General features: G+C 48.1%; 1 protein-coding gene across 1 annotated transcript in view; it reads right to left on the bottom strand.

Annotated features, from left to right (window-relative positions):
- The window catches only part of LOC138259651 (sodium- and chloride-dependent neutral and basic amino acid transporter B(0+)-like), a 485,427-nt gene that overhangs the window by 142,500 nt on the left and 315,697 nt on the right, over positions 1-27,230 (bottom strand). Inside the window, exon 13 of the mRNA XM_069207516.1 lies at positions 12,097-12,215. Within this exon, the coding sequence (XP_069063617.1) occupies positions 12,097-12,215 (119 nt within the window). The remainder of the gene's footprint in view (positions 1-12,096; positions 12,216-27,230) is intronic.

The following is a 27,230-nucleotide window of genomic DNA, read 5'->3' as shown; positions in this document are numbered from 1 at the left end:
GGGGCATTTCCTGCCACGGCACTAGGCCTACCCACGTAAGTGAGGTACCATTTTTGTCGAGACCCTTGTGGGAATGCTGGGTGGAAGGAAATTTGTGGCTCCTCAGATTCCAGAACTTTGCATCACGGAAATGTGAGGAAAATGTGTTTAGACACATTTTGAGGTATGGAAAGGATTCTGGGTGACAGAACCTGGTGAAAGCCCAACAGGTCACTCCATCCTAGATTTCCCTAGGTATTTAGTTTTCACAAATGTACAGGTATGCTAGGTTTCCCTAAGTGCTGTCTGAGCTAAAGCCCAAAATCCACTGCTAGGTACTTTGCAAACAAAGAGTCCGTTTTCAGTAGGAAAATGTGATGTGTCCACGTTGTATTCTGGGGCTTTCCCTGTTGCGGACACTAGGCCTACCTACACAATTGAGTTACTATTTTTATCAGGAATTGTGAGGGAATACAGACAAGCAAAATAAGTGTTATTACCAATTGTCTTTGTCTGCAATTGCGCCTTCCAAATGTAAGACCGTGTGTAAGAAAAAAGTAATTATGAGAAATGCCCAGTAATTCACATGCTAGTATAGATACCCCCAAATTCAGAGATGTGCTAATAAACCAATGCCTCTAAACAACATATCTTGTGCCAATTTTGGAAATATGTAGGTTTCCTTGATACCTATTTTTCACTCTTGCAATTTTAGCAAATAAATTGCTGTATGATCTGTACACAATGAAAAACCATTGCAAGGTACAGCTCAGTTATTCGCTCTGGGAACATAGGATTCTTGGTGAACCTACTAGCCCTATATATTCCTGCCACCAGAAGGGTCCAGCAGATGCACAAGTATATTGCTTTTGAAAATCTGCCATAGTTAGAGGTTACAGTTAAAAACATAGACACACAAAGCTGTTTTTTCAACCAAGTTTTAATAGTTTTTTTTAATTTCAACTGTTACTTTTTATAGGAAAACCTTGAAGGATCTACACAAATGACCCTTGCTGAATTCAGAATTGTGTCCACTGTTCAGAAATGTACAGCTTTCCAGGATCAGCCATTGGTTTCACACCAAGTTCTACCACTAACTGGAAGCAGGTTGAAAGCACAAAACATGGGAAAAATGTGCTAAGTCCAAGTAAAAAGGCCAAAACCAGTTTTGATAAATTTGTCTTTCTGATTCAAGTCTAATGTTAAAGAAAGCTGGGAAGATGGTGATTTTAACACCCAAATGCTATTTGCAGGGAAAAAACGATGCCTTCCTCTATAGCACATTGTACCCATTTTTCCCAAAACCTCCAAATTGTAGCTGTATTTTGGCTAATTAATCAGCCCCCTACAGGGAAATCCACAAACTCTGGATAGCTTTAGAATCCCCACAATTAAGGGGAAAAATTACTCACATTTCTCGTGGATAGCTTATGCGGACAAAAGGTTATGGTGGCTTAAATGCAAATTACTCCAAAGGCCAAAACAGTCTTAACACAGGAGGGGGAAAAGACTTAGCAGCAAAGGGGTTAATGTAATGCAGCAAGCTATGCAAAGTCTTGAGTGTGTGGGATGTCCCAGATACTAATTAAAAATTTTTAATAATGCTGCATCAGGAAAATGACACCGAAGTAAGATGGGAAAGTGAGAATGAGTTTACCGATCCTATCAGATTAGGAGTTTGCCAGGGTTGTGTCTTGACCCCAATGCTTTTCTATCTTTCTGTGAACAATGTTATCAAGCATTTAGGGGCATATTTATACTCCGTTTGCGCCGAAATTGCGTCGTTTTTTTTGACGCAATTTCGACGCAAAACTAACGCCAACTAACGCCATATTTATACTATGGCGTTAGAGGCGAATAGCGCCAAAGTTCCCGGAATGTGCGTCATTTTTTAGCGTGAACCCCTTCCTTGCGTTAATGATATGCAAGGGAGGCGTTCCCGTCTAAAAAATGACTCCCAGGCCTTTACGTGGTATTTATACTCCCGGGCAAAAGAGACGCCCGGGAGTGGGCGTGGCTAAAAACGGCGCATTTGCGCCGCTTTTTAACGCCTGGGTCAGGCATGGCGTTAAGGGACAAGTGGGCTCAAAATGAGCCCAGAGTGCCCTCCCCTGCCCCCAGGGACCCCCCCTGCCACCCTTGCCCACCCCAGGAGGACACCCAAGGCTGGAGGGACCCACCCCAGGGACATTCAGGTAAGTATTTTTTTTATTTTTTTTAAATAATTTTTTGTGGCATAGGGGGGCCTGATTTGTGCCCCCCTACATGCCACTATGCCCAATGACCATGCCCAGGGGACAGAAGTCCCCTGGGCATGGCCATTGGGCAAGGGGGCATGACTCCTATCTTTACAATGATAGGAGTCATGTTGATGGGGGATGGGCGTCGAAAATAAATGGCGCAAGTCGGGTTACGACGATTTTTTCGACGTAACCTGACTTGCCCCATTTTAAGACGCCCATGCGCCATTTTCCCCCTACGCCGGCGCTGCCTGGTGTACGTGGTTTTTCTCGCGCACACCAGGCAGCGCCGGTCTGCTTGCGCCGGCTAACGCCATTCAATAAATACGGCGCCCGCATGGCGCTTCAGAATGGCGTTAGCCGGCGCAAAACTTTTTGACGCTAAACTGCGTTAGCGCAGTTTAGCGTCAAAAAGTATAAATATGGGCCTTAGACTTCCCATGTAATGATGCCCCAAAAACAGGAGTCAATAAAATTTCAGCGCTGCTGTTTGCAGACAACACTCTTCTAGTCTCTAAAACCCGGTGGGGCTGCAGACTTTGATTAATCATTTTTTTCATTCTGCCTAGAACAGAGTTTGTAATTAAATACTGCAAATACTAAATATTTGTCAATTAAGCCCCATAAGGCCAGACAAGTCTTATTAGAGGTCCATAACGAAACTCTTGAGCAACTTTCAGACTTTGACTACTTAGGAGTCAGATAGAGAAATAACATGTGTCTTGGATGCAACACATTATCAAAAGATCGTTGAGGCTATAACAAGAGACAATGGTGATCTCTAAATTACATCAGCAAACAAAAATGAAAATTCTCTAACCAGCAACTGAAGTATAGAATACGACGGCTAGGTGGACAGCTTTGTATGGTGCAGAGTTATAGGGCCATGTTAAGGATTTGAGGCTTGAGAACACATTTATTCACACCTTGCTAAACATCCTACAGAATGCCCTATATATTCTGCAACTAATTGTTTTAGATATGTACCCGATCTCCCATTCAGTCAGGCTGAGACCACTCCTATACAGGATCTTACTGATTTATATGTGTATAGGCCATATGAGAAGTCTGTGGCTTTCCTATATTAAAAGTATACTTTATAATCTTGACTTGGCCACTCTTTGGGAGACTACTGCTGTGGCCCAAGATGTCAGCAATTTGTTAATCATAGCAAAATTCAAAACCTTTTCATGGGATCAAGAATTGCATGAATGCAAATTAGGTAGCCTGACTGACGGATTTCTGGATCACAAATCTATACCTTCTTTCGGATTGTTTTTTGATAATATTACCAGTCCCATGGCCAAATATTTATACATTCATGTCAGATATGATATTTTACCAACTAAATATATATGCATCAGGTGGGGAGAGAAATATTGCTCAAGTAACAGGTGTCCGGGTTGTCTAACTGAGATAGAAATGCGATGATTTGTTTTGTAAGGCTTCCGAGGAACCTTGCAAGAATTGGATAATCCCAGTGTGTCCGTTTATAGGGGTTCATAATATTCCGTGACCCTGTGAATTTTAAGAATTAGCACTGATAGTGTAATCCCTTATAGTGTTATGAAATTTGTAACTTTAGTTTGGGCAAAAAGGAAGAAGCTTTGGCTTGTTTACACATAACACACTTTAAATTGCTAGTCTTATTGATTGTTGTTACGTTTTGTGTTTTTGCGGGCCAATCCACGACTGCCTCTGCAGTAGGGGTCACCAGAGGTTTAGCCCCACCGTCCAACCGTGCAATGGTTGTGATGATGATGTGGGAGTAGCGAAGTAATAAAGTATTCTAGATTCCCCTGTAGATACCAGACAGAAACAGAGTGAGCCTACCGAGATGTGGACTAGCTGCTCCCAGCCAGCCCTGGGCTCTGCATGCATGCGTCGGACACCACTCCTGGTGAATACAACAATTGTGTACATATATGTGTATATATATATATATATATATATATATATATATATATACACACATATATGTAGCAAAGAAAATGCCACTCCTCACAGGCATTGAAAAGACCGCACTCCAAAGTTTCAGATGCAAAGCAAATTTTAATGGCATTACAATTTGTTTTGCATCTGAAACTTTCGAGTGTGGTCTTTTCAATGCCTGTGAGGAGTGGCATTTTCTTTGTTATAAAATAAGGGCTGCCAGTGACACAGTAACCTGCACTGACCCCGAGAGGTGGAAGTAGCTGGGTAGCTAGGCAGACACTGGGATCATTTTATGATATGTATGTATGTATGTACATATATATATACATATACATATATATATATATATATATATATAATGAGTTATATGGTCAATCGTTGTTTAAGGATAAACACTAATGTATATTAGTCTTACTGAATATGTATTTATGCATGATTTTCATCATTTATATTTTATTATTGTTTGATTATATCTTTAAATAAGCCAATCACAAGCAAATCAAGCAAATAATTCAGACACGTTCTAGAAAGATCTATTCTAAATTCCTTCCCAATGCAGTTTTCTCACGTAGGCTGTCCTCAGTACTAATGCTTGTAGAAAAGTACCCTCTTTCTTGGCATGGTTACCCCCATTTTCTGCCTGATGTCAGTTTGCTTGACTGTGTTCCCTGGGATCCTGCTAACCAGGACCCCAGTGATTATCCTCTCTCTCCTCTAAATTTGGTTGTTACTTTCTGTTAACATAGTATTTCACCCACAACTGGCATACTGGTGCCCCCATATAAGTCCCTGCTATATGGTACCTTGGTACCCAGGGCATTGGGGTTTCCAGGGGATCCCTGTGGGCTGCAGCATACCTTTTGCCACCCATAGGGAGCCCATGCAAAGGCTTCTGCAGGACGGCCATTGTAGCCTGCGTGAAAAGGTGCAAGCACCCTTTCACTGCCATTTGCAATGCACCAGGTCACTTATAAATCATCCTTATGGCAGGCCCTCAGCCCTGAGGGCAGGGTGCTAAGTACCTGTGTTTGAGGGCACCCCTGCAATAGCAGAGGTGCCCCATGACCTCCAGGACCATTTTCCCGGACTCCATGAGTGCGGGGACGCCATTTTGCACATGTACTGGACATAGGTCACTACCTATGTCTAGCTACATAACGGTAACTCTGAACATAGGCATGTTTGGTATCAAACATGTTGGAATAATACCCCAAGGTTTTTTCAAGCATTGGTTGTATGAGTCCATGCACTCCTGGGGCTCCTTAGAGGACCCCCAATATTGCCATTGTAGTCTACTGAGGTTTTCAAGGCAGTCCCAGCAGCAGCCACCTCACAGACAGATTTCTGCCCTCCTGTTGCTTGAAAGGCTCGAGCCCAGGAAGGCAGAACAACATATTTTCTTTAGGAGAGGGGTGTTATAAGCTTGGGAGGGGTAGCCTCCCCAATCCACTGGAAATGCTTTGAAGGGCACATTTGGTGTCCTCCTTGCATAAACCAGTCTACACTAGATCAGGGACCCCCAGTCCCTGCTCTGGTGCGAAACTGGACAAAGGAAAGGGGAGTGACCACTCCCCTGTCCATCACCACCCCAGGGGTAGTGCTCAGAGCTCCTCCACAGGTCCCTGTGTTTTGGCATCTTGGATTCCAGGTTGGCAGAGAACTCTGGGAGCATCTGAGTGCCATTTCCAGAGGTGATGTCAGAGCCCTCCCCTGATAGGTGCTTACCTGGTTAGGTTAGGTGACCTATCCCACTTTCAGGGCTATATACGGTCTCTCCTTTGGGTGGTTCTTCAGATTTGTATTGGAAGACTCCAGCAGGAATTCTCTGCATCCTCCACTTCGACTTCTCAATGAAGAAACTGCATCTGGACCCTCCAGGCACTTTACAAGCTGCAACAAAGAAGCAAGACGCCTTCTGCAACATTGTTTTGCCGACTACTTCCAGCAACTGCAACTGTTTCCCAGTCATGCATCCTCTGAGGACAGCCCGTCTTCAGCCTGCACCAGAAGAGCGAAGGAATCTCCCTTGGGGTGAAGGAGTCACTCCCCTACTTCAGCAGGCACCATCTGCAACGATGACTGGCTGCGTGGATCCCCTCTCCTGAAGAGCTGCATGGATCCTGCATCACAGGTGGTAGACTGAAGTGGTCCGGATTGTCCTCACATCCCACTGTCCAACTTTGGTGGAGGTAAGAGCTTGCCTTCCCACGCAAGACAGTACCATCCACCGCATGTTTTGCAGCTGCTAAGGCTTGTTGCCATCTTTCCTCCAGGTCCCTATGCATTTTGTAGCTCCAGCCCCCACTCTGTCCTGCACAGCACAACTTCCTGAGTGGTTCTCTAGTGGCGTGGGAGCCTTTGTGGTAGTGCTGTTTGGACCTCTTCTGCAACCTCTTTGTCCCCATGCTGTAGGACTCCTGTGCATGCTGCCAGGTCTTCTGTGGGCTCTCTGAGTTGCTGAGAGACTTCCTCTCCTAGGTAGAGGCCACCTGGTCCTTCCTAGTCCCAGACAACACCATTTTCCACTAACCGTGAGCTTTGCATGTGGCAAAGCTTGTTGGCGGACTTCAGCGACACATACCAGACTGCAATCCTCCATCCGGTGTGGGACATCAATTGCACAAACCAGGAACACGACTGCATCTTCTTGGATACAGTACTGACTGTTCTTCTTCACCGGTGGTTCGTCTTTTGCACCTTCATCCGGGTTAGCAGGGACTCATGTTCTCATTGGACTCTTCTGTGCTTCTTGGACTTGGTCTTCTTCTTCCACAGGTCCTCAGGGCCAGCAATCCACTGTTGGTGTCTTGCAGTCTCTTCTGGTTCTTGCATAATTCTTCTTTAAATTTCTGTGTGTGTTCTGTTTTATTCTATATATGTTATTCATTCCGTAACTGACCTGATACAGTGACACAATGGTTTGTCTCCTTCTTGTTGTGTATTGCTTACACCGCGTTACTGCTATATCTTTAACCTTCGTCATCTCATGATTTAGACAATGTATCTAACTGCATCATCATCATTTAATGTGCCTTAGTTTAATTAAACTAAACCCATCTATATCTAAAATGAATATCTCATTATAATTGCCACTGGACAATATTCTCAAGATTTAGTTTAATAGTTTGTGCTTTTCAGTAATAGATACCTATATGTAACCCCAATGCCCAATTACCGTTTGCCACAGAGTAGTTTCTCTTTCACCTGATTTAACTTCTATGTGGCCATGGAATGTGTTCCGTTTAAATGCATACAAAGTAAACAACTATAGCTGCATTTCGTCTTGGAGTAGTCTCATACTGCACATTGTTTCATGAAATTAAGATGTCTTTCAAAGAAATTCTTAGCTCTTTGAAAAACATATTTCTTCAATAATGATATGTGAAGTATTATCCTCCAGCCAATTGTGATGTGAGCTCCATGTTATCTGACCCAATGCATTTTGGACCCACTGGTCCTTCAACAGGGAGCATCCTGGAAAGTAGAACACTTGTTCAACACAATAAAACTTCCTCCAGAGGCACAGGCATAAAATGTAAAATACCACTGGATATGATTTAATGTGAATTCACGTGATTATACCCATTCTACATGGTTACACTACATGCTGTGAAGTAATCCTCCTGTACCCTGTATGCATTTGCAATGGTAATTCAAATAAAATTGCAGATTGTGACAAACCAATACTGTTAATGAGGTTACCAGAACTGAATCAGTTAATTTAGGACACAAATAGTAATTATTGCACTGTATTCAATACTTCCCCAATGCTGAAATGTAGCAAAGTGCTATAAGATCCTTCAATTTACATGTAATCATGCTCGCCGAAAAGTGTTTGTACCTATCCAAGATTTGCCATCATTGTGAACACTCCAGACAATACTTTTGCACCATACGTAATATTCCACTGAATGTATTGAAATAACAAACTTCAAATACTTTAAGTCCAATAAGAAATAAAAAAGTGCAACACCCAATAGTTATAGATAGTCTAAGGGCCTAATTACGATTGTGGCGGTCCTCAGACCGCCACACTGGTGGTGGCTGTCAGACCACCGCAATTGTGGCAGTCTGACCTCTACATTACTAGGTTGGCAGGCAGGCCCGCCAACCTTCTGCTGTCCACGCAGGGATTGGAGATCCCGACGGGCTGACGGCAGTGCAGGTTGGAAGCCAGTGGGGCGCTGAAGTCAGCTCCGCCCTGCTGATTACAACTTAGTTCTCCGCCAGCCTTTTCATGGCGGTGAAACCGCCATGAAAAAGCTGTCGGAGAACAGATGCAGAGGGTCACAGGGGGGCCCCTGCACTGCCCATGCTGTTGGAGAACAGATGCAGAGGGTCACAGGGGGGCCCCTGCACTGCCCCTGCCCAGAACCCTTGTAATGCGCATTGCGAGGGTGCAGGTGCCCCCCACTGGCGGTTGCATTGCCGCTGGCTCGATTAGGAGCCAGCGACAATGCTTCTGCCACTTTCCTGCTGTAATACAATACTGGTAAATAGTAGGGAAAAATACAAATATACTACATACAACAGTGAAAACCTTAATTGATCATTGGAATAACATTTGCATTACTAATATATTGGAGACACAGGGGGTCATTCTGACCCCGGCGGTCTAAGACCGCCGGGGCCAGGGTCGGCGGGAGCACCGCCGACAGGCCGGCGGTGCCCCGCAGGGCATTCTGACCGCGGCGGTTCGGCCGCGGTCAGAAGAGGCAAACCGGCGGTCTCCCGCCGGTTTACCGCTGCCCTTAGAATCCCCCATGGCGGCGCAGCTTGCTGCGCCGCCATGGGGGATTCTGACACCCCCTACCGCCATCCTGTTCCTGGCGGTTCGCCCGCCAGGAACAGGATGGCGGTAGGGGGTGCCGCGGGGCCCCTGGGGGCCCCTGCCGTGCCCATGCCAATGGCATGGGCACGGCAGGGGCCCCCGTAAGAGGGCCCCGAAAAGTATTTCAGTGTCTGCTAAGCAGACACTGAAATACGCGACGGGTGCAACTGCACCCGTCGCACCCCTGCAACTACGCCGGCTCAATTCTGAGCCGGCGTCCTCGTTGCAGGGGCATTTCCTCTGGGCCGGCGGGCGCTCTTTTGGAGAGCGCCCGCCGGCCCAGAGGAAATGTCTGAATGGCCGCTGCGGTCTTTTGACCGCGGTGCGGTCATTCAGCGGCGGTACCCTGGCGGACGGCCTCCGCCGTCCGCCAGGGTCAGAATGAGGCCCACAGTGTTAACTTCACCATATGATTAAATTTTTAGAAATATGTAATTTGCATGTGTGTGTTCCTTTTTTAATATTAATCATTACAGAAGTTTTCTGGATGCTTTAGCGGATAGGGATTGGTCACAAGGTGAACAATTAATTCATTGGTGAACAGGGCGTCATGTGACGCTGGTGGTATTGGTATATTTATAACAGAGTTGCTGCTACAATAACTGGTATATACTTGTGCAATTCTACATCTAGCTACTACTTTCCTTCCAATGTCCTGATGACGCCTATAGTGATGGAGGGCTGAAATGCGTCGACCAAAAGTCTGAGTACTACAAATTTATGAATTAAAGCTGAAGAAGTAGGACTATACCGCTATTAACTATTACGGAAAACTTACCAATCAAGGATGGTATTTATTAGTACTACCTCGTTCAGTGGACTGCTTTTGGAAAAGCTGATTGGCAGGCTGCAGTTGTGAAAAACGAAGGAAGATTATAGCGAAGTATTCATTGTACTGAGTGCCTTGCCCAGAAAATTGATATGTATAATTGTACTTATGTCTTTAAGTGTTACAATGTATATATGTGGTTTATTGTTGTGCATTGGGCCAAAATTGTGTATAGTATGTGTTTTTCAGAATAGGTGCAGGACAAATTATGACACAAATAAATTTGTTTAGTAAAAAGCATTGCTGTTATAAGTAACACAAATGTTATTCCAGTGATTAATTAAGGTTTTCACTGTGGTATATAGTTTATCTGTATTTTTCCCTACTATTTACCAGTATTGTATTACTGTTGTTTGATAGCCCAGGTACAGTGGGGTCAGAAGGGCTTCTTACCCCATTATTTTGCATACCTTTCCTGCTGGGCTGACCGGCGGAAACCTTAGTTTCCGATGTTTCACCCAGCGGGAAAGTCTTAACCGGGCCAGTGGGGAGGTAGCCAGCACGGTGGCAACCACCTCGTCGAGAGTTTGGTGGACAGGTGTTTCCATCTGTAAAACTGAAAAAATAACACAAAACACTTTACCTGATTGGCACAAGGAAATCCAAGGAGAAACAAAACTGTGCAACAACCAAACGTTATAAACACTCTAAGGGCCTGATTTAGATCTTGGCAGTGTTACCGTCAAAAAGCCGTGGCGGTAGATCCGAGAAGACTGTCAAGTTGACAGTGTTCCACCCACTGTATTTAGCTGTTACAGTCATCCAGGAGGTGTACTGGTGGAGGTTTGCTAACAGAGGGAGGACATTGCGGGACCCAATGGACATTGGACAATGGCAGTGGCTGTGGAATACAGGTAAAGCACACACACACTGTACCTTTGCCAGATGTGTCCCCCCGCATCACACACAACACTATACACCACATGCATACTATTATCCATTGCCATTCCATCACAACACAACAGAACATACCGCAAACACACATTGCCATACATCCATGAAATAACATACACACACTATTGATGCTGCACCCAGACATGTCACAACCAACACAACTGCACACTCATCTGCACAAATGCACTCACACATCACATCCACACACATCATGACGACTGCCACACAACAACACTGAACTAAATGTTGCACGCAGCAACACAACACACCACATGCACACTATTATCCATTGCATTACACCACCACAGAACATACAGCAAACACACATTGCCATACATCCATGACACAACATACACACACTATTGATGCTGCACCCACACATGACACAACCAACACATCTATACACTCATCTGCACAAATACACTCACACATCACAACCACACACATCATGAGGACTGCCACACAACACTCAACTGAATGTTGCACGCAGCAACACATCACAACATACACAACATCAACGCCTCATGAAAATGGCACACATAATGACACAACCACAGCACCCACTCGTGCTCCCTCTACCTTAACCAGCCAATGACATTGTGCACACACAACATACACATACTGACTCACATACACAACTCGAAGCACAACATTATAGGTACAGGTCCCCTTGCAATGTAAACACATGGACAAAGTTAACAGGTGTGATTATACCATCACTGTAGTAACAGCATTCACTTGCCAATTAATACTGACACCAAAATGTCATTTGTGTATGTGTGCAATATGTGTTGTGTACTAGTGTGTCCCAAGTCTTGTTTGACCCACTAGGGTCCCGGACATATGCATCTAAAATATTACAGTGACATATATATGTCTGCAGTGGTCCTGAAATCATGTGCAGTCACCCCCCAACGTACGTAGCCAATATGGGTTCCCTATCTACGTGTCCAGCAATTGGGGGGTGTATTCTCTGTGGTCCAGTGGCACCAGCAACTGATGGTGTTGTCCAGTTGTGTCCAGCCAGGAATGGAAGTGGAATTAGGAAAAAAGGTGAGTGTTCAACCCCCAAACTGCCAAGTCAGACTGCCACATTTTGCTTGGCGGTAAGGTACATCCAAATCTGCACAGCGATAATTGTGGCTGGAGTCCTACCTCCAGACACTTTTTCCTATTGCACAGGGGCGTCGGGTGGGAATCCTTAGCGGAGTCGGCGCGACTTGTGCGGGTTATCATCTATGGAACAGCCAACATCTAAATCGGGCAGGCAGACTGGGTTTCCATCGAAAAGGTAGCAGCAGACCCATTACCGCCAACATCTAAATCAGGCCCTAAATCTTTTCATCAATCCCTGAATGTATTGAAATTAAGTACTTAAAATACTTTACCTGGGTAACACAAGGAAGTCCAAGAAGAAATAATACTGTGCAACAACCAATAGTTATTAACACTCTAAATCGTTTCATCAGATCTGGAATGGCATCCTGAATAGCTGTTGTTAGAGTTTCTGAAAGAAAGATGGATTCTTGTCATTATTTCAATGCCATGAGTTTAATGGTGTGAATGAAAGTAAAGTACTGGGAGCATTCAGATGCATGTGATTGTTCAAATTGCTACCATTAAAGGCACTATCTGGACCATTTTATCAGCAGTTGCTTTTTTGAATAAAATAAAATCAAAACAAAGTGCTAAAGTTGACTGTAATATTTTTGCTTATGGTAATAGACAGTTTTTGGGAGATGTACGACGAAGACTGAGGGCCTCATTACAAGGGTGGCAGTCAGGACTGCTGCTGCTGTAGCAGTTGGACCGCCACATAAAGACCCTGGCAGTCAGAACTCCAGCACCTCCGGAATCTGTGATCCCGACAGCCTGGAGGTGGCAGAGATCGTAATCTGTCAGGGCAGTGCTGCATGCAGCGCTGCCCTGCGGATTACGACCTTGTTCTCTGTCAGCCACAGGGGGGCCCCTGCACTGCCCATGCACTTGGCGTGGGATGTGCAGGGGTCTACTGCCCAACACCATCGCAATGTTCATTGTCCGCTGTGCAGACAGTGAACATTGTGATCGTGCTGGTTCACCCTGGGGGCTAGAGCATTGCCGCTGGCTCGATTACGAGCTGGAGACAATGATGTAGCCTGTTTCCTGCTAGGCCAGCAGGTGGAAAAGGAGGTGTTCATCCACCAGCCTAGCCGGAAACTCCTAACAGGTCCGGCGGGGTGGTCGCCACTATGGTGGAGGCCACCATCTCAGGAGTTTGGTGGACAGGCTTTCTTGTCTGCCAAACTTAAAGTGAGGGCCTGAGGGCCTGAGTGTTCCCACCATATTGAACCCACACCTGGACCCAGTCTTGAACCACCAAGAGGTCTCCTTCCACTCCTGGACCCTTGGCTGTGGTGCTAAAGGTACCCAGGTGGCCATTTTCCAAAACTGAGGACTTGCTATTTTGAACCCTAAACCATAAAAATCCATAATTCCTGTTCTCATAATTGGATTTTGATAGTTTTGTTGTCAAATAATTTATTAAAATGTACTCTATTATTCTAAACTGTTATGGGAATTTGTTAGAAATGGGGTCTTTGGTTGACAGTCAGGTTACCCCCTGTTCAAGCAAGGACCCTCACTCTAGTTAGGATAAAAGAGAATCACCCTCAGCTAACCCCTGCTTACCCCCTTGGTAGCTTGGCAGAGCAGTAGGCTTAACCTCAGAGTGCTGGGCGTAAAGTATTTGTACCAACACACACAGTAACTTAATGAAAACACTACAAAATGACACAACACCAGTTTAGAAAAATAGGAAATATTTATCTAGACAAAACAAGACCAAAACGACAAAAATCCAACATACACAAGTCAAGTTATGATTTTTTAAAGGTTTAAAATAAAAAGAGTCTTTAGGTAGTTGTAACAACACACTAGCGCTGCTAGCGTGAAAATGTACCTGGTTTGCGGCAAAAATAACCCCGCACGGGCGGTGTGCGTCGAAAATAACCCTGCACGGGTATATGCGTCGAAAACAGCTCGGCACGGCGAGGCGCGTCGAAAAAGCCAGCCACGCGACGGTCCGAAAGTCCCGCGGCGCTGGTTGCGATCTCTCAGCCTTCGTCAGCGATGCTGCGCGTCGTTTCTCCTGCTCCGGGCGTCGATTCTCCGGTCGCGTTTCCTGCGGCGTCGTTTCTCAGCTGCGGAGCCGGCGTCGCGTCGTTTTCTCAGCCGCGATCGGATTCGCGTCGATCTTTTCTCCGCACGGTGCTCGGTGCGTGTATTTTTGCCCTTAGGCTGCCAGCCTCTCCTTTCAGGGTCCCAGGAACTGGAAGGGCACCACAGAGCAGAGTAGGGGTCTCTCCAGAGACTCCAGGTGCTGGCAGGAAGAAGTCTTTGCTATCCCTGAGACTTCAACAACAGGAGGCAAGCTCTACATCAAGCCCTTGGAGATTTCTTCTTCAAGATGGAAGGCACACAAAGTCCAGTCTTTGCCCTCTTACTCTGGCAGAAGCAGCACTGCAGGAAAGCTCCACAAAGCACAGTCACAGGCAGGGCAGCACTTGTTCCTCAGCGATCAGCTCTTCTCCAGGCAGAGGTTCCTCTTGATTCCAGAAGTGTTTCTAAAGTTTGTAAGTTTGGGTGCCCTTCTTATACCCATTTTAGTCTTTGAAGTCACCTTCCTTCAAAGGGGACTCACACCTTCTTGTGAAATCCTGCCTTGCCCAGGCAAGGCCTCAGACACACACCAGGGGGCTGGAGACAGCATTGTCAGAGGCAGGCACAGTCCTTTCAGATGAGAGTGACCACTCCACCCCTCCCTCCTAGCAGAGATGGCTAATCAGGAAATGCAGATCACACCCCAGCTCCCTTTGTGTCACTGTCTGGTGTGAGGTGAAAAACAACCCAACTGTCAAACTGACCCAGACAGGGAATCCACAAACAAGGCAGAGTCACAGAATGGTTTACGCAAGAAAATGCTCACTTTCTAAAAGTGGCATTTCCAAACTCACAATCTTAAAATCAACTTTACTAAAAGATGTATTTTTAAATTGTGAGTTCAGGGATCCCAAACTCCACATGTCCATCTACTCTCTAGGGGAATCTACACTTTAATCATATTTAAAGGTAGCCCCCATATTATCCTATGAGAGAGAGACAGACCTTGCAACAGTGAAAACGAAATTGGCAGTATTTCACTGTCAGGACATATAAACCACATTACTATATGTCCTACCTTATCCATACACTGCACCCTGCCCTTGGGGCTACCTAGGGCCTACCTTAGGGGTGCCTTACATGTAAGGAAAGGGAAGGTTTAGGCCTGGCAAGAGGGTACACTTGCCAAGTCGAATTTACAGTGTAAAAATACACATACAGACACTGCAGGGGCAGGTCTGAGACATGATTACAGAGCTACTTATGTGGGTGGCACAACCAGTGCTGCAGGCCCACTAGTAGCATTTGATTTACAGGCCCTGGCACCTCTAGTGCACATTACTAGGGACTTACTAGTAATTCAAATATGCCAATCATGGATGAACCACTTACATATAATTTAAACAGGAGCACTTGCACTTTAGCACTGGTTAGCAGTGGTAAAGTGCCCAGAGTAACAAAAACAGCAAAATCAGAGTCCAGCACACATCAACAACCCGGGGAACAGAGGCAAAAAGTTAAGGGAGACCACGCCAAGGATGAAAAGTCTAACACGTGTCCCCCCCAGCTAAAAGTGGGGAGCAACTACCCAACCTCATGGGAGTTCTCATCACTAAGGCGGAAGAACCTGGACAGACCATCAGCATTGGCGTGCTCTGTACCGGGTCGATGTTCCACCGTAAAGTCCATCCCCTGTAGGGAAATGGACCACCTCAACAGTTTTGGGTTCTCACCCCTCATCTGCATTAACCATCTGAGGGGTCTGTGGTCGGTCTGAACTCGGAAGTGAGTCCCAAACAAGTAGGGTCTTAGCTTCTTCAGTGCCCAGACCACAGCAAACGCTTCACGTTCTATGGCACTCCACCTACGTTCCCTGGGTAGTAACCTCCTGCTAATGAAGGCTACGGGTTGATCTAGGCCCTCTTCATTCAGCTGTGAGAGTACTGCTCCAATACCATGCTCTGAGGCGTCTGTCTGTACAACAAACTCCGTGGAGTAGTCAGGTGCCTTCAGCACAGGTGCTGTGCACATGGCCGCCTTCAGGGCATCAAAAGCGTTCTGGCAAGCCTCTGTCCAGATCACTTTCTTGGGTTGCTTCTTAGAAGTCAACTCAGTTAAGGGGGTAACAATGGTACCATATCCCTTAACGAACCTCCGATAGTATCCTGTGAGACCTAAAAAGGCTCTCACTTCAGTCTGGGTCTTGGGAGGCTCCCAAGCCAGAATCGTGTCAATCTTAGGCTGTAGGGGTGCCACCTGGCCACTCCCCACCTGGTGTCCTAAGTACACAACAGAACCCTGCCCTATTTGGCACTTGCTCGCCTTAATAGTGAGGCCTGCCTTCTGCAGGGCCTCTAACACTCTCCAGAGGTGTTGCAGGTGTTCCTCCCATGTGGAACTAAACACAGCAATGTCATCCAGGTAGGCGGCACTGAACTCATCCAGTCCTGCCAACACCTGGTTGACCAACCTCTGAAAGGTGGCAGGGGCATTCTTCATCCCAAAGGGCATCACATTGAAGTGGAAGTGCCCATCGGGGGTAGAGAATGCTGACCTCTCCTTTGCCCCTTCAGTTAAGGCAATCTGCCAGTACCCAGATGTTAAATCAAACGTACTGAGGTACTTGGCAGCTCCTAACCGATCAATGAGCTCATCAGCTCGGGGGATGGGGTGTGCGTCAGTCTTGCTGACCGCATTGAGACCCCGGTAGTCCACACAGAACCTAAGTTCTGGAGTGGCACCAGGAGCAGTAGCCTTTGGGACCAAGACCACTGGGCTGGCCCAAGGACTGCTGGAGTGCTCAATAACCCTTAGGGTTAACATTTTGGAGACTTCCTCCTTAATGCAAGCCCTCACCCTGTCAGTCACCCTGTAAACCTTATGTTTAACAGGTGTACTGTCCCCAGTGTCCACATCATGTGTGCACAGGTGTGTGACTCCTGGGATCAGGGAGAACAGTGAGGCGAACTGTCCCAGCACGTGGCGACAGTCCCTCTGCTGTTCCTCAGTCAGGGAGGGGGAGAGGATCACTCCCTCCACAGACCCATCTTTCTCTCCTGCAGACAGGAGGTCAGGAAGAGGCTCACTCTCTTCCTCCACCCCGTCATCTGTCGCTAGGAGCATGGATAGCTCAGTTCGCTCAAAGTGTGGTTTGAGGCGGTTGACATGTAGGACCCTCAAGGGGTTCCTGGGGGATTGCAAGTCTACCAGATAGGTGACCTCGCTCTTTCTTTCCACCACCTCAAAAGGCCCTGTCCACTTATCTTGGAGAGCCCTAGGCTCCACTGGTGCCATGACCCACACTTTTTGTCCAGGCTGAAACTCAACCAGAGTGGCATTCTGGTCGTACCACCGTTTCATGTCCTCCTGGCTTGCTTCCAGGTTCTCCTGAGCGAGACTCCTGAAGCGGGCAGTCTGGTTTCTTAGTGCCAGCATGTAGCTAAATACATCCTGGGGTGGTTTACTAGGAGCTTTCTCCAAAGCCTCCTTCACCAGACTGAGCGGTCCCCTCACAGGGTGGCCATAGATGAGCTCAAAGGGGCTAAAGCCAAGTCCCTTTTGAGGCACCTCCCTGTAAGCGAACAGAAGGCATGGCAAGAGGACGTCCCACTTACGCCTCAAGGGCTCTGACAGGCCCTGAATCATGCCTTTCAAGGTGCGGTTGAATCTCTCAACCAGACCATTACTTTGGGGGTGGTAAGGGGTGGTGAACTTGTAGGTTACCCCACACACCTTCCACAGAGACTTCATATAAGTGGATATGAAGTTTGTACCCCTATCAGATACTACCTCCTTGGGGAACCCCATGCGGGTAAAAACCCCCATTAAGGCACGTCCCACCACGGGGGCGGTGACCGTTCTTAGAGGAATAGCTTCTGGGTACCGTGTGGCATGGTCCACCAAGACCAGGATAAACCTGTTGCCCATGGCTGTCTTGGGATCCAGAGGCCCCACAATGTCAATTCCTACCCTTTCAAAGGGAGTACTGACTACCGGTAAAGGTTGGAGGGGAGCTTTGCATTTCCCCCCACTCTTGCCACTTGCCTGACAAGTCTGACAAGATCTACAATAAGCAGCTGACTGCTTGTTCATCAAGGGCCAGTAAAAGTGGGAGACAAGCCTCTTATAGGTCTTGTCCTGCCCTAGATGTCCTGCCAAAGGCACATCATGAGCCAAACCCAGTAGGAAGGTCCTGAAGCCCTGGGGTACCACCAGCATACGAGCTGACCCCGGCTCAGGAACCTTAGGCTCACTATACAGGAGGCCATCCTCCCAATAAATCAGGTGAGTACCTGGCGCCCCGCCAGCCGCCTGGGCTGCAGCCTGCTGCCGCAGTCCCTCAAGAGTAGGGCATTCCTTCTGCGCTGTGCAGAATACTTCCCTGGTGGGTCCCCCTTCCTGCTGCCACTGCGACAGCTCAGGGACCTCCCCCAGTTCAGCCACCTGTTCCCCTGTAGGTTCCGGGGCATCACCCTCAGGCTCTGCCTCCTCCCGGACCGTGGGAACTTCTGGGGCGGGTTTCCCGCGCCTCCTGCCTTTCCTCTTCTTGGCGGTCCCCTGGGCCACTGTTTCAGGCTCCAGGGGCTCTTGACTACCCTGATTGGCTGCCATAGACCGGGTGGATACGCATACCCACCCAGGCAGACCCAACATCTCCAAGTGAGACCTGTGTTCCACCTCCTTCCAAGGGGAATCCTCCAGGTCGTTGCCTAGCAAACAATCAACAGGCATGGTTGGACTCACAGCTACTTTCCAGGAACCTGAGACCCCCCCCCATTCAAAGGGAACCTGCGCCACTCTGCAGAGGCGCTCAGAGTTGTCTACTGCAACTACTTGGTGAAGTACCCGGGGATCAATCTGCTCTTCAGACACCAGGTGACTCCTCACTGTAGTCACACTGGCTCCAGTGTCTCTTAGAGCCTCCACCCTCTGTCCATTGATGGTCACCCATTGCCTGTACTTCTTAGTGTTATCAGGCACTAGGTTTCTCTGGACCATCTCACTGTCCCCTAGTGAGACAAGGGTCATTTCTGCTGGTTCCCACCCACCTGAAACCAACTCCTCCCCAAGCGCTACACTGGCCAAACCGTGGGACGGTGCACCAGTGGGTGCCGGTGTACTTTTGGGGCATTTGGGGTCCCCCCTCACATGACCCACCTGGTCACATGAATAGCACTTACGTAGGGGACCACCTGCCATTGGCTTCCCTTTGGAGAACCATGTCTTCTTTTCACTGGGGGGTTGGGAATCCTTACCCTGGGAATCAGTTTGGGGCCCTTTAGAGAACTCATCCTGTTTGCCCTTACCCCCCCCTTTCTTCTGAGAGGGACCCTGCCCACCCTTGGCGTGGTCTCCCCCATACCTCTTTTGGACCCTGGTGCTCTCCCAGCGGTCCGCTTCCTGTGCAAGCTTCCTGGGGTCAGTCAGCTTGCTGTCAATGAGGTGCTGGCGCAGCTCTGGAAAACATAAACTGTACAAGTGCTCCCAAGCAATTAAATTGTAAAGCCCCTCATACGTGTTTACCTTACTGCCCTTCACCCAACCATCCAGTGACCTGCAACAAGAATCAACACATTCCAACCATGTTTGGGATTCCTTTCTCTTGTAGGATCTAAACTTCTCCTTGTACTGCTCAGGGGTGAGACCATACCTGGTAAGTAAGGCCTCCTTCATGGCAGGGTAGGTGAGACTCTGAGCATCCCCTAAGGCCGTCAGTGTGTCCCTCCCCTCTGCCTCAAAATGCTTCCACAGGGCTGCCCCCCAATGAGCTTCAGGGACCAGGTTCATGTGGAGAGCTGACTCATAACCCTTGAACCACAAGTAGATATCATCCTCCCTCTTATAATCCCTCACAAGGTCTTTTGGGATGTGTACCCTTCTCTCAGGCTGCACTGTAGAATTGCTGCCACCATCCCTACTGGACTGGCTTCTATGATCTATCTCTTTCAAGCTAAGCTCATGAGCCATTGTTATCTTCTTTTCCTCAAGGGCTAGCCTTCTCTGCTCCAATTGGTACTCCCTTTCTGCCTGTCTGTCCTGTAACTCTTCAGGTGTCAGACCCTTGGAGGATACACTGCTACTTGCCCTAGAGATTCTCCCCTGAGACATAGCAGGCCCACCCACTACATCAGTGTGAGTGACTTGCAACTCCTCTTCCCCCTCTGGCTCCTCATCTGTGTGCCCCTCAGCTGCTTTGGCTGTCACCCAGGCCCTCAGCGCCTTTTGCAGCTCATCCTTCTTGGATGAGCTCTTAATGGGACAGCCAACATTACTACAAAACTGCTTCAACTGAGCCACCTTGTAGCTCTCCAATTTCTCCAAGTCAAAAGCAGCTTCAGCTAGGGCATCTCCAGACTGAGACATGATGAGAGGTTAAAAAAAATATGCACAGTTCCAAAAACAGAAAAGCAAGTTCTCAAATGAAGTTTCAGCAAAGTCAATCCCGGGATCAGCGAAAAAAAAGAAACTGAATGCAGAGAAAAACAGTCCAAGTAAAAAAACAAAAATCACAAGACTAGTAGTATGTGGTCACGTAGTGGTCTGAGATCAAAACAGTAGTGTACACTTAATTACTGTATGTCAAGTACAAATACAAGTACAAATCCCGACCGCTGATCACCAATGTTAGAAATGGGGTCTTTGGTTGACAGTCAGGTTACCCCCTGTTCAAGCAAGGACCCTCACTCTAGTTAGGATAAAAGAGAATCACCCTCAGCTAACCCCTGCTTACCCCCTTGGTAGCTTGGCAGAGCAGTAGGCTTAACCTCAGAGTGCTGGGCGTAAAGTATTTGTACCAACACACACAGTAACTTAATGAAAACACTACAAAATGACACAACACCAGTTTAGAAAAATAGGAAATATTTATCTAGACAAAACAAGACCAAAACGACAAAAATCCAACATACACAAGTCAAGTTATGATTTTTTAAAGGTTTAAAATAAAAAGAGTCTTTAGGTAGTTGTAACAACACACTAGCGCTGCTAGCGTGAAAATGTACCTGGTTTGCGGCAAAAATAACCCCGCACGGGCGGTGTGCGTCGAAAATAACCCTGCACGGGTATATGCGTCGAAAACAGCTCGGCACGGCGAGGCGCGTCGAAAAAGCCAGCCACGCGACGGTCCGAAAGTCCCGCGGCGCTGGTTGCGATCTCTCAGCCTTCGTCAGCGATGCTGCGCGTCGTTTCTCCTGCTCCGGGCGTCGATTCTCCGGTCGCGTTTCCTGCGGCGTCGTTTCTCAGCTGCGGAGCCGGCGTCGCGTCGTTTTCTCAGCCGCGATCGGATTCGCGTCGATCTTTTCTCCGCACGGTGCTCGGTGCGTGTATTTTTGCCCTTAGGCTGCCAGCCTCTCCTTTCAGGGTCCCAGGAACTGGAAGGGCACCACAGAGCAGAGTAGGGGTCTCTCCAGAGACTCCAGGTGCTGGCAGGAAGAAGTCTTTGCTATCCCTGAGACTTCAACAACAGGAGGCAAGCTCTACATCAAGCCCTTGGAGATTTCTTCTTCAAGATGGAAGGCACACAAAGTCCAGTCTTTGCCCTCTTACTCTGGCAGAAGCAGCACTGCAGGAAAGCTCCACAAAGCACAGTCACAGGCAGGGCAGCACTTGTTCCTCAGCGATCAGCTCTTCTCCAGGCAGAGGTTCCTCTTGATTCCAGAAGTGTTTCTAAAGTTTGTAAGTTTGGGTGCCCTTCTTATACCCATTTTAGTCTTTGAAGTCACCTTCCTTCAAAGGGGACTCACACCTTCTTGTGAAATCCTGCCTTGCCCAGGCAAGGCCTCAGACACACACCAGGGGGCTGGAGACAGCATTGTCAGAGGCAGGCACAGTCCTTTCAGATGAGAGTGACCACTCCACCCCTCCCTCCTAGCAGAGATGGCTAATCAGGAAATGCAGATCACACCCCAGCTCCCTTTGTGTCACTGTCTGGTGTGAGGTGAAAAACAACCCAACTGTCAAACTGACCCAGACAGGGAATCCACAAACAAGGCAGAGTCACAGAATGGTTTACGCAAGAAAATGCTCACTTTCTAAAAGTGGCATTTCCAAACTCACAATCTTAAAATCAACTTTACTAAAAGATGTATTTTTAAATTGTGAGTTCAGGGATCCCAAACTCCACATGTCCATCTACTCTCTAGGGGAATCTACACTTTAATCATATTTAAAGGTAGCCCCCATATTATCCTATGAGAGAGAGACAGACCTTGCAACAGTGAAAACGAAATTGGCAGTATTTCACTGTCAGGACATATAAACCACATTACTATATGTCCTACCTTATCCATACACTGCACCCTGCCCTTGGGGCTACCTAGGGCCTACCTTAGGGGTGCCTTACATGTAAGGAAAGGGAAGGTTTAGGCCTGGCAAGAGGGTACACTTGCCAAGTCGAATTTACAGTGTAAAAATACACATACAGACACTGCAGGGGCAGGTCTGAGACATGATTACAGAGCTACTTATGTGGGTGGCACAACCAGTGCTGCAGGCCCACTAGTAGCATTTGATTTACAGGCCCTGGCACCTCTAGTGCACATTACTAGGGACTTACTAGTAATTCAAATATGCCAATCATGGATGAACCACTTACATATAATTTAAACAGGAGCACTTGCACTTTAGCACTGGTTAGCAGTGGTAAAGTGCCCAGAGTAACAAAAACAGCAAAATCAGAGTCCAGCACACATCAACAACCCGGGGAACAGAGGCAAAAAGTTAAGGGAGACCACGCCAAGGATGAAAAGTCTAACAGAATTTAATTGTGTTGTGTTGTCCCTGTGTTACTATTTGTGTACTGCATAAATACTTAACACATTGGGCCTCATTGCGAGTCTGGAAGTCACTAGACCGTCTGACTCACGAATAACAGTTAGACCGCGCCAATGGGGCAGTCACAGCACCACATTACAACCCTGCCTGTCAGACCAGCAGGGAACCGACAGCTCTCGGGATCGGGATTGAAGATACCGGCGGTCTGGAGGTGGTAGCGTTCCTAATCTGCCATTGCAACACTACAATAATCGCTGCCCTGGGGATAATTATCCCTTATCTGCCAGCAATTTCCACCATGCCACCCCCATGGCAGAGAACGGGTGCAGGGGGCCCCATGGGGGTCCCTGCACTGCCCATGCACTTGGCCTGGGCAGCGCAGGAGCCCCCCAGCCAGCACCATCGCAGTATTCACTGTCTGCTTTGAAGACAGTGAACATTGCAAGGGTGCTGGTGCACCCTGCTTGCTACAGCATTACCTCCAGCTCAATTACGAGCCAGAGACAATGCTGTATGATGTTTCCCACTAGGCCAGCAGGTGAAAACTCAGGTTTTTGCCCGCTGACCTAGCGGAAACTCTTAATGGGGTTGGTGGGGAGGTAACCTGTGTGGTGGCAACCTCCCCGTCAGAAGTTCAGCAGATGGTGAACCCCGTCCTCCAAACTCATAATGTCCCCCATTGCCTCTAAGTTTAGCCTCACTGTGTTTTGTGCTAAGCAACCCAGAGTTAAGCAGGAGTTAAATTAGTGACTTTTTGTGGTTCACCCTAAAAGGGATTGTGGCTGTTGCTTAGCCAGGGCTCACACTCCAGTCATCGAAAAAAAAACGATTTCTCACATTGGTGTTCAGAAGTGTGCATGAGGACTTGTGTTTATGCAGTAACATACAGGCCCTCATTATCACATTGGCGGTAAATTCGGCTTACTGCCATGCCGGCTGCTGCCAACATACCGCTGGCGCGGCGGATTACCTCTACCCATAGTATGACACACACACAAGTCCGCCAGCCCAAAGGTCAGTGATAAACAGGTGGTATCAAAACCCATAATATTATGGCCCACGAATCACCACTGCGGATAGTCAATGGTACTAAACCATTGGCGGTACATACAACCGCGCTCAAAATACACACACACATACAAAACAACACCAAATTGGACAATTCAAACTACACACACCTGACACCCATACACACACCACGCCCACACCACTATAAAACACACACTCACTTACCCACAACCCTTTACGACTAGAAAGAATTGCCAGAGAGATACTGCAAGAGCAGCCACATAACCAAAGCCACAAAACACCATCACCCATACACCATCCACGCACCTTACAGCACACACCCCAATGCATCACCTCACACACCCTTACCCACGCCACTCACACTACACCCATGGCACCACAACGACACCCCAGGTTCTCAGAGGAGAAGCTAAGGGTCATGGTGGAGGAAATCATCCGGGTAGAGCCACAGCTATTCGTATCAGAGGTGCAGCAGACATCCATCGCTAGGAAGATGGAGCCATGTCAGAGAATCGTGGACAGGGTCAATGCCGTGGGAAAGCACCCAAGAACAAGGATGACATCAGGAAGAGGTGTAACAACCTATGGGGGAAGGTGCATTCCGTGGCAGCAAGACACCAAATAGCTGTACAGAGGACTGGCGGTGGACCCCCACCTCCTCTCCCACAACTAACAACATGGGAGGTGCACGTCTTATTCATCCTGAGGGCCTGGCAGGAGTAGGAGGAGGACTGGACTCTGGTAGGTCAACTCTTTACTACTTTCACCCCCCACCTGCATGCGATCACAACCCCCCCACCCTTACCCGCACTCCCATCACTCCACCACCTGCCACACACCCCACCATCACAACCCACCCATCCCAATACCAAGCCCTGCATGCAACACTAATGCATGACACCCATCACAGACCTGCATGGGCAACTATCACCATTGCATGCACACTAGAGACAATCAGCTAGCCCACCAGATAACAACTCACACAAAGGCTAATCTGCCAGGGCAATAACAACCATAAAGGGCAACACACCCATGCACAAGATGTCACACGTAGAAACAATAAGACTGCATTTACATCCCCACAGGTCCCCCAGTTCACGCCACCGGAGAAGAGGTGCCAGCAACATCCCCCCTCAGAACAGGCCCACAGTGATGACAGCAGCTCTGCTCGTCTTTATCTAGATGACCAACCTGGCCGATCAGGCACCTCCGGACAGTCGGTTACCCAGGCACAGTCCCATACCACCACAGAGCCTCCCCCCTCAGGAAACACCAGCACAGCACCCACCCAGTGGGTCCATACCTCTGTCCCCAGCAGTGTGTCCACCACTACAGGGACCCCAGGCCACCCACAAACACAGGGAGCTGGGGCCAGTGGCAGTGGGCACACAGTTCAGGGGACAGAGGCACAGGACACAGGGAAGCTGGGAGGACTGCTGTGTGACAGGGGGAGGACAGGCCCAGGGAACCGACCCTCCAGGAGGCACTCACCAAGATCCTGCGAGCATCCCACCATTCTCAGGAGACGATGGGCCAACTACTGGACAAGATGCAGGAGACCCAGCGGCTGTGGGAGGGACAATACCTGGGGATCAGGGAGGACCTGAAGGACATCAACACCACCCTGGTCTCCATTGCAGGGGTGCTGACAGACATGGCCAACACCATGAGGGAGGCAGTGGCACACCACCGGGCCCCTACCACTAGCCAAACCGATGAACAGCCCACCACCTCCGCTGCAGATAGTGGACAGGAGGCCCCACCACAGGACCAACAGGCCACCAGCACCCCTCCCTCTGCAGAAGGAGAACCACCCCACAAATGTTCCCTGTGGTCCAGGCAGAAGCCAGAGACTATTGTCAAGACGCCCGCCAGGAAATATGACTCTCCTGAATGTCACCCTTGTGTCCCACTCTGTCACCCTGTCCACCTTGAACTGCCATTGCTCCCCTTTCTATGTCCCCTTGGACAATGCACCTGTGATACAAATAGACTGGACTTACCTGCACCATCACCCAAGCCCATTGCACATCCCCATTTACGTCTTTGCACTTAAATAAACACCCTTTGAAAAAACATGTGTGAAGTATGTCAAATGATTTAAATATGTATTTGTTTAACAAGGTTCAAAAATTGAAATTCAACTGTACAGTAATGTATACACAGGAATGATCTGTAGTTTTCTTACCTGTGAGTCATTGGAAGTATTGTCTAATTACTGCAGTTCTGTTGTCCTCATTATCATCCTCTACCTCCTCTTCTTCACTGTCCACATGGTCCACTGCTGCCACACGGCCATCTCCAGCCTCAACCTCCTGCAGAAAAGGCACCTGGTGATGCAAGGCAAGGTTGTGCAACATGCAGCATGCCACCATGATCTGGCAGACCTTCTTGTGTGAGTAGCACAGGGAACCACATGTTAGATGGAGGCACCGAAACCTGGCCTTCAAGAGGCAAAAGGTTCTTTCGATTATCCTTCTTGTTCGTCCATGTGCCTCATTGTAACATTCCTCTGCCCTTGTCCTGGCATTCCTCACAGGGGTCAGTAGCCATGAGAGGTTGGGGTAACCAGAGTCACCTGCAAATATCGAGGGACAACTGTTAACCACACACTAACCAAACCATACCCATACAACAACATATACTGGGTGGGAACCAGGGCTCACCTTTAATGCACACACTGTGCCTCTGGAGTTGAGCCATCACATATGGGATGCTGCTATTCCTCAGGATAAAGGCATCATGCACGGACCCAGGATACGTTTCATTGACATGGGAGATGTACTGGTCCGCCAGGCACACTATCTGCACGTTCATCGAGTGAAAGATCTTTCAATTTCTGAACACCTGTTCATTTCTCCGGGGAGGATGAATGCAATATGTGTTCCATCTATTGCCTCAATGATGTTGGGGATATTTCCCATTGCATAGAAATCAGCTTTCACTGTGGCCAAATCCTCCACCTGGGGGAAAACGATGTAGCTGTGCATGTGTTCAGTCGGGGCAGCCAACACTCTGGTCAGCACTATTGAGAACATTGGTTGAGACATTCCTGTTGCCAAGCCCACTGTCACTTGGAAAGAACCAGTTGCCATGAAATGGAGCACAGATAGGACTTGCACAAGAGGGGGGGATCCTGGTGGAGTGACGGATAGCAGATGTCAGGTCAGGCTCCAATTGGGCACAGCTCTGTGATTGTGGCTTTGTCAAGTCTATAGGTGAGGATAATGTGCCTGTCCTCCATTGTTGCCAAGTCAACCAGGGGTCTGTACACGGGGGATGTCGCCATCTCCTTTTCATCCACAGCGGTTGCAATCTATGGGGCAAAACGGTGGGCAGCTGGTCAGTATCTCATTATTCCAAACACTACACTTCATTGCATGTTGTGATTTAACTGTATATTGTTGGAGTGGTCCAAATGGTGCTTATGTGTACTGTGACGCAGTTAGGATCCATGGCCTGCCCCCCCCCAGAAATGGCGTCCGCCTGTCCTGTATGGAGGGACATGTGGATATGATGTAATTCCGCCGACGCTGTGTGCCATTGCGGGAGGCGGTCGAGAACCGCCGGGCAACTCCTC

Source organism: Pleurodeles waltl, chromosome 2_1, assembly GCF_031143425.1.
Source record: "Pleurodeles waltl isolate 20211129_DDA chromosome 2_1, aPleWal1.hap1.20221129, whole genome shotgun sequence".
Lineage (NCBI taxonomy): Eukaryota > Metazoa > Chordata > Amphibia > Caudata > Salamandridae > Pleurodeles > Pleurodeles waltl.
Note: the sequence above shows the minus strand (reverse complement) of the source record. Positions and strands in the feature narration are given on the sequence as shown.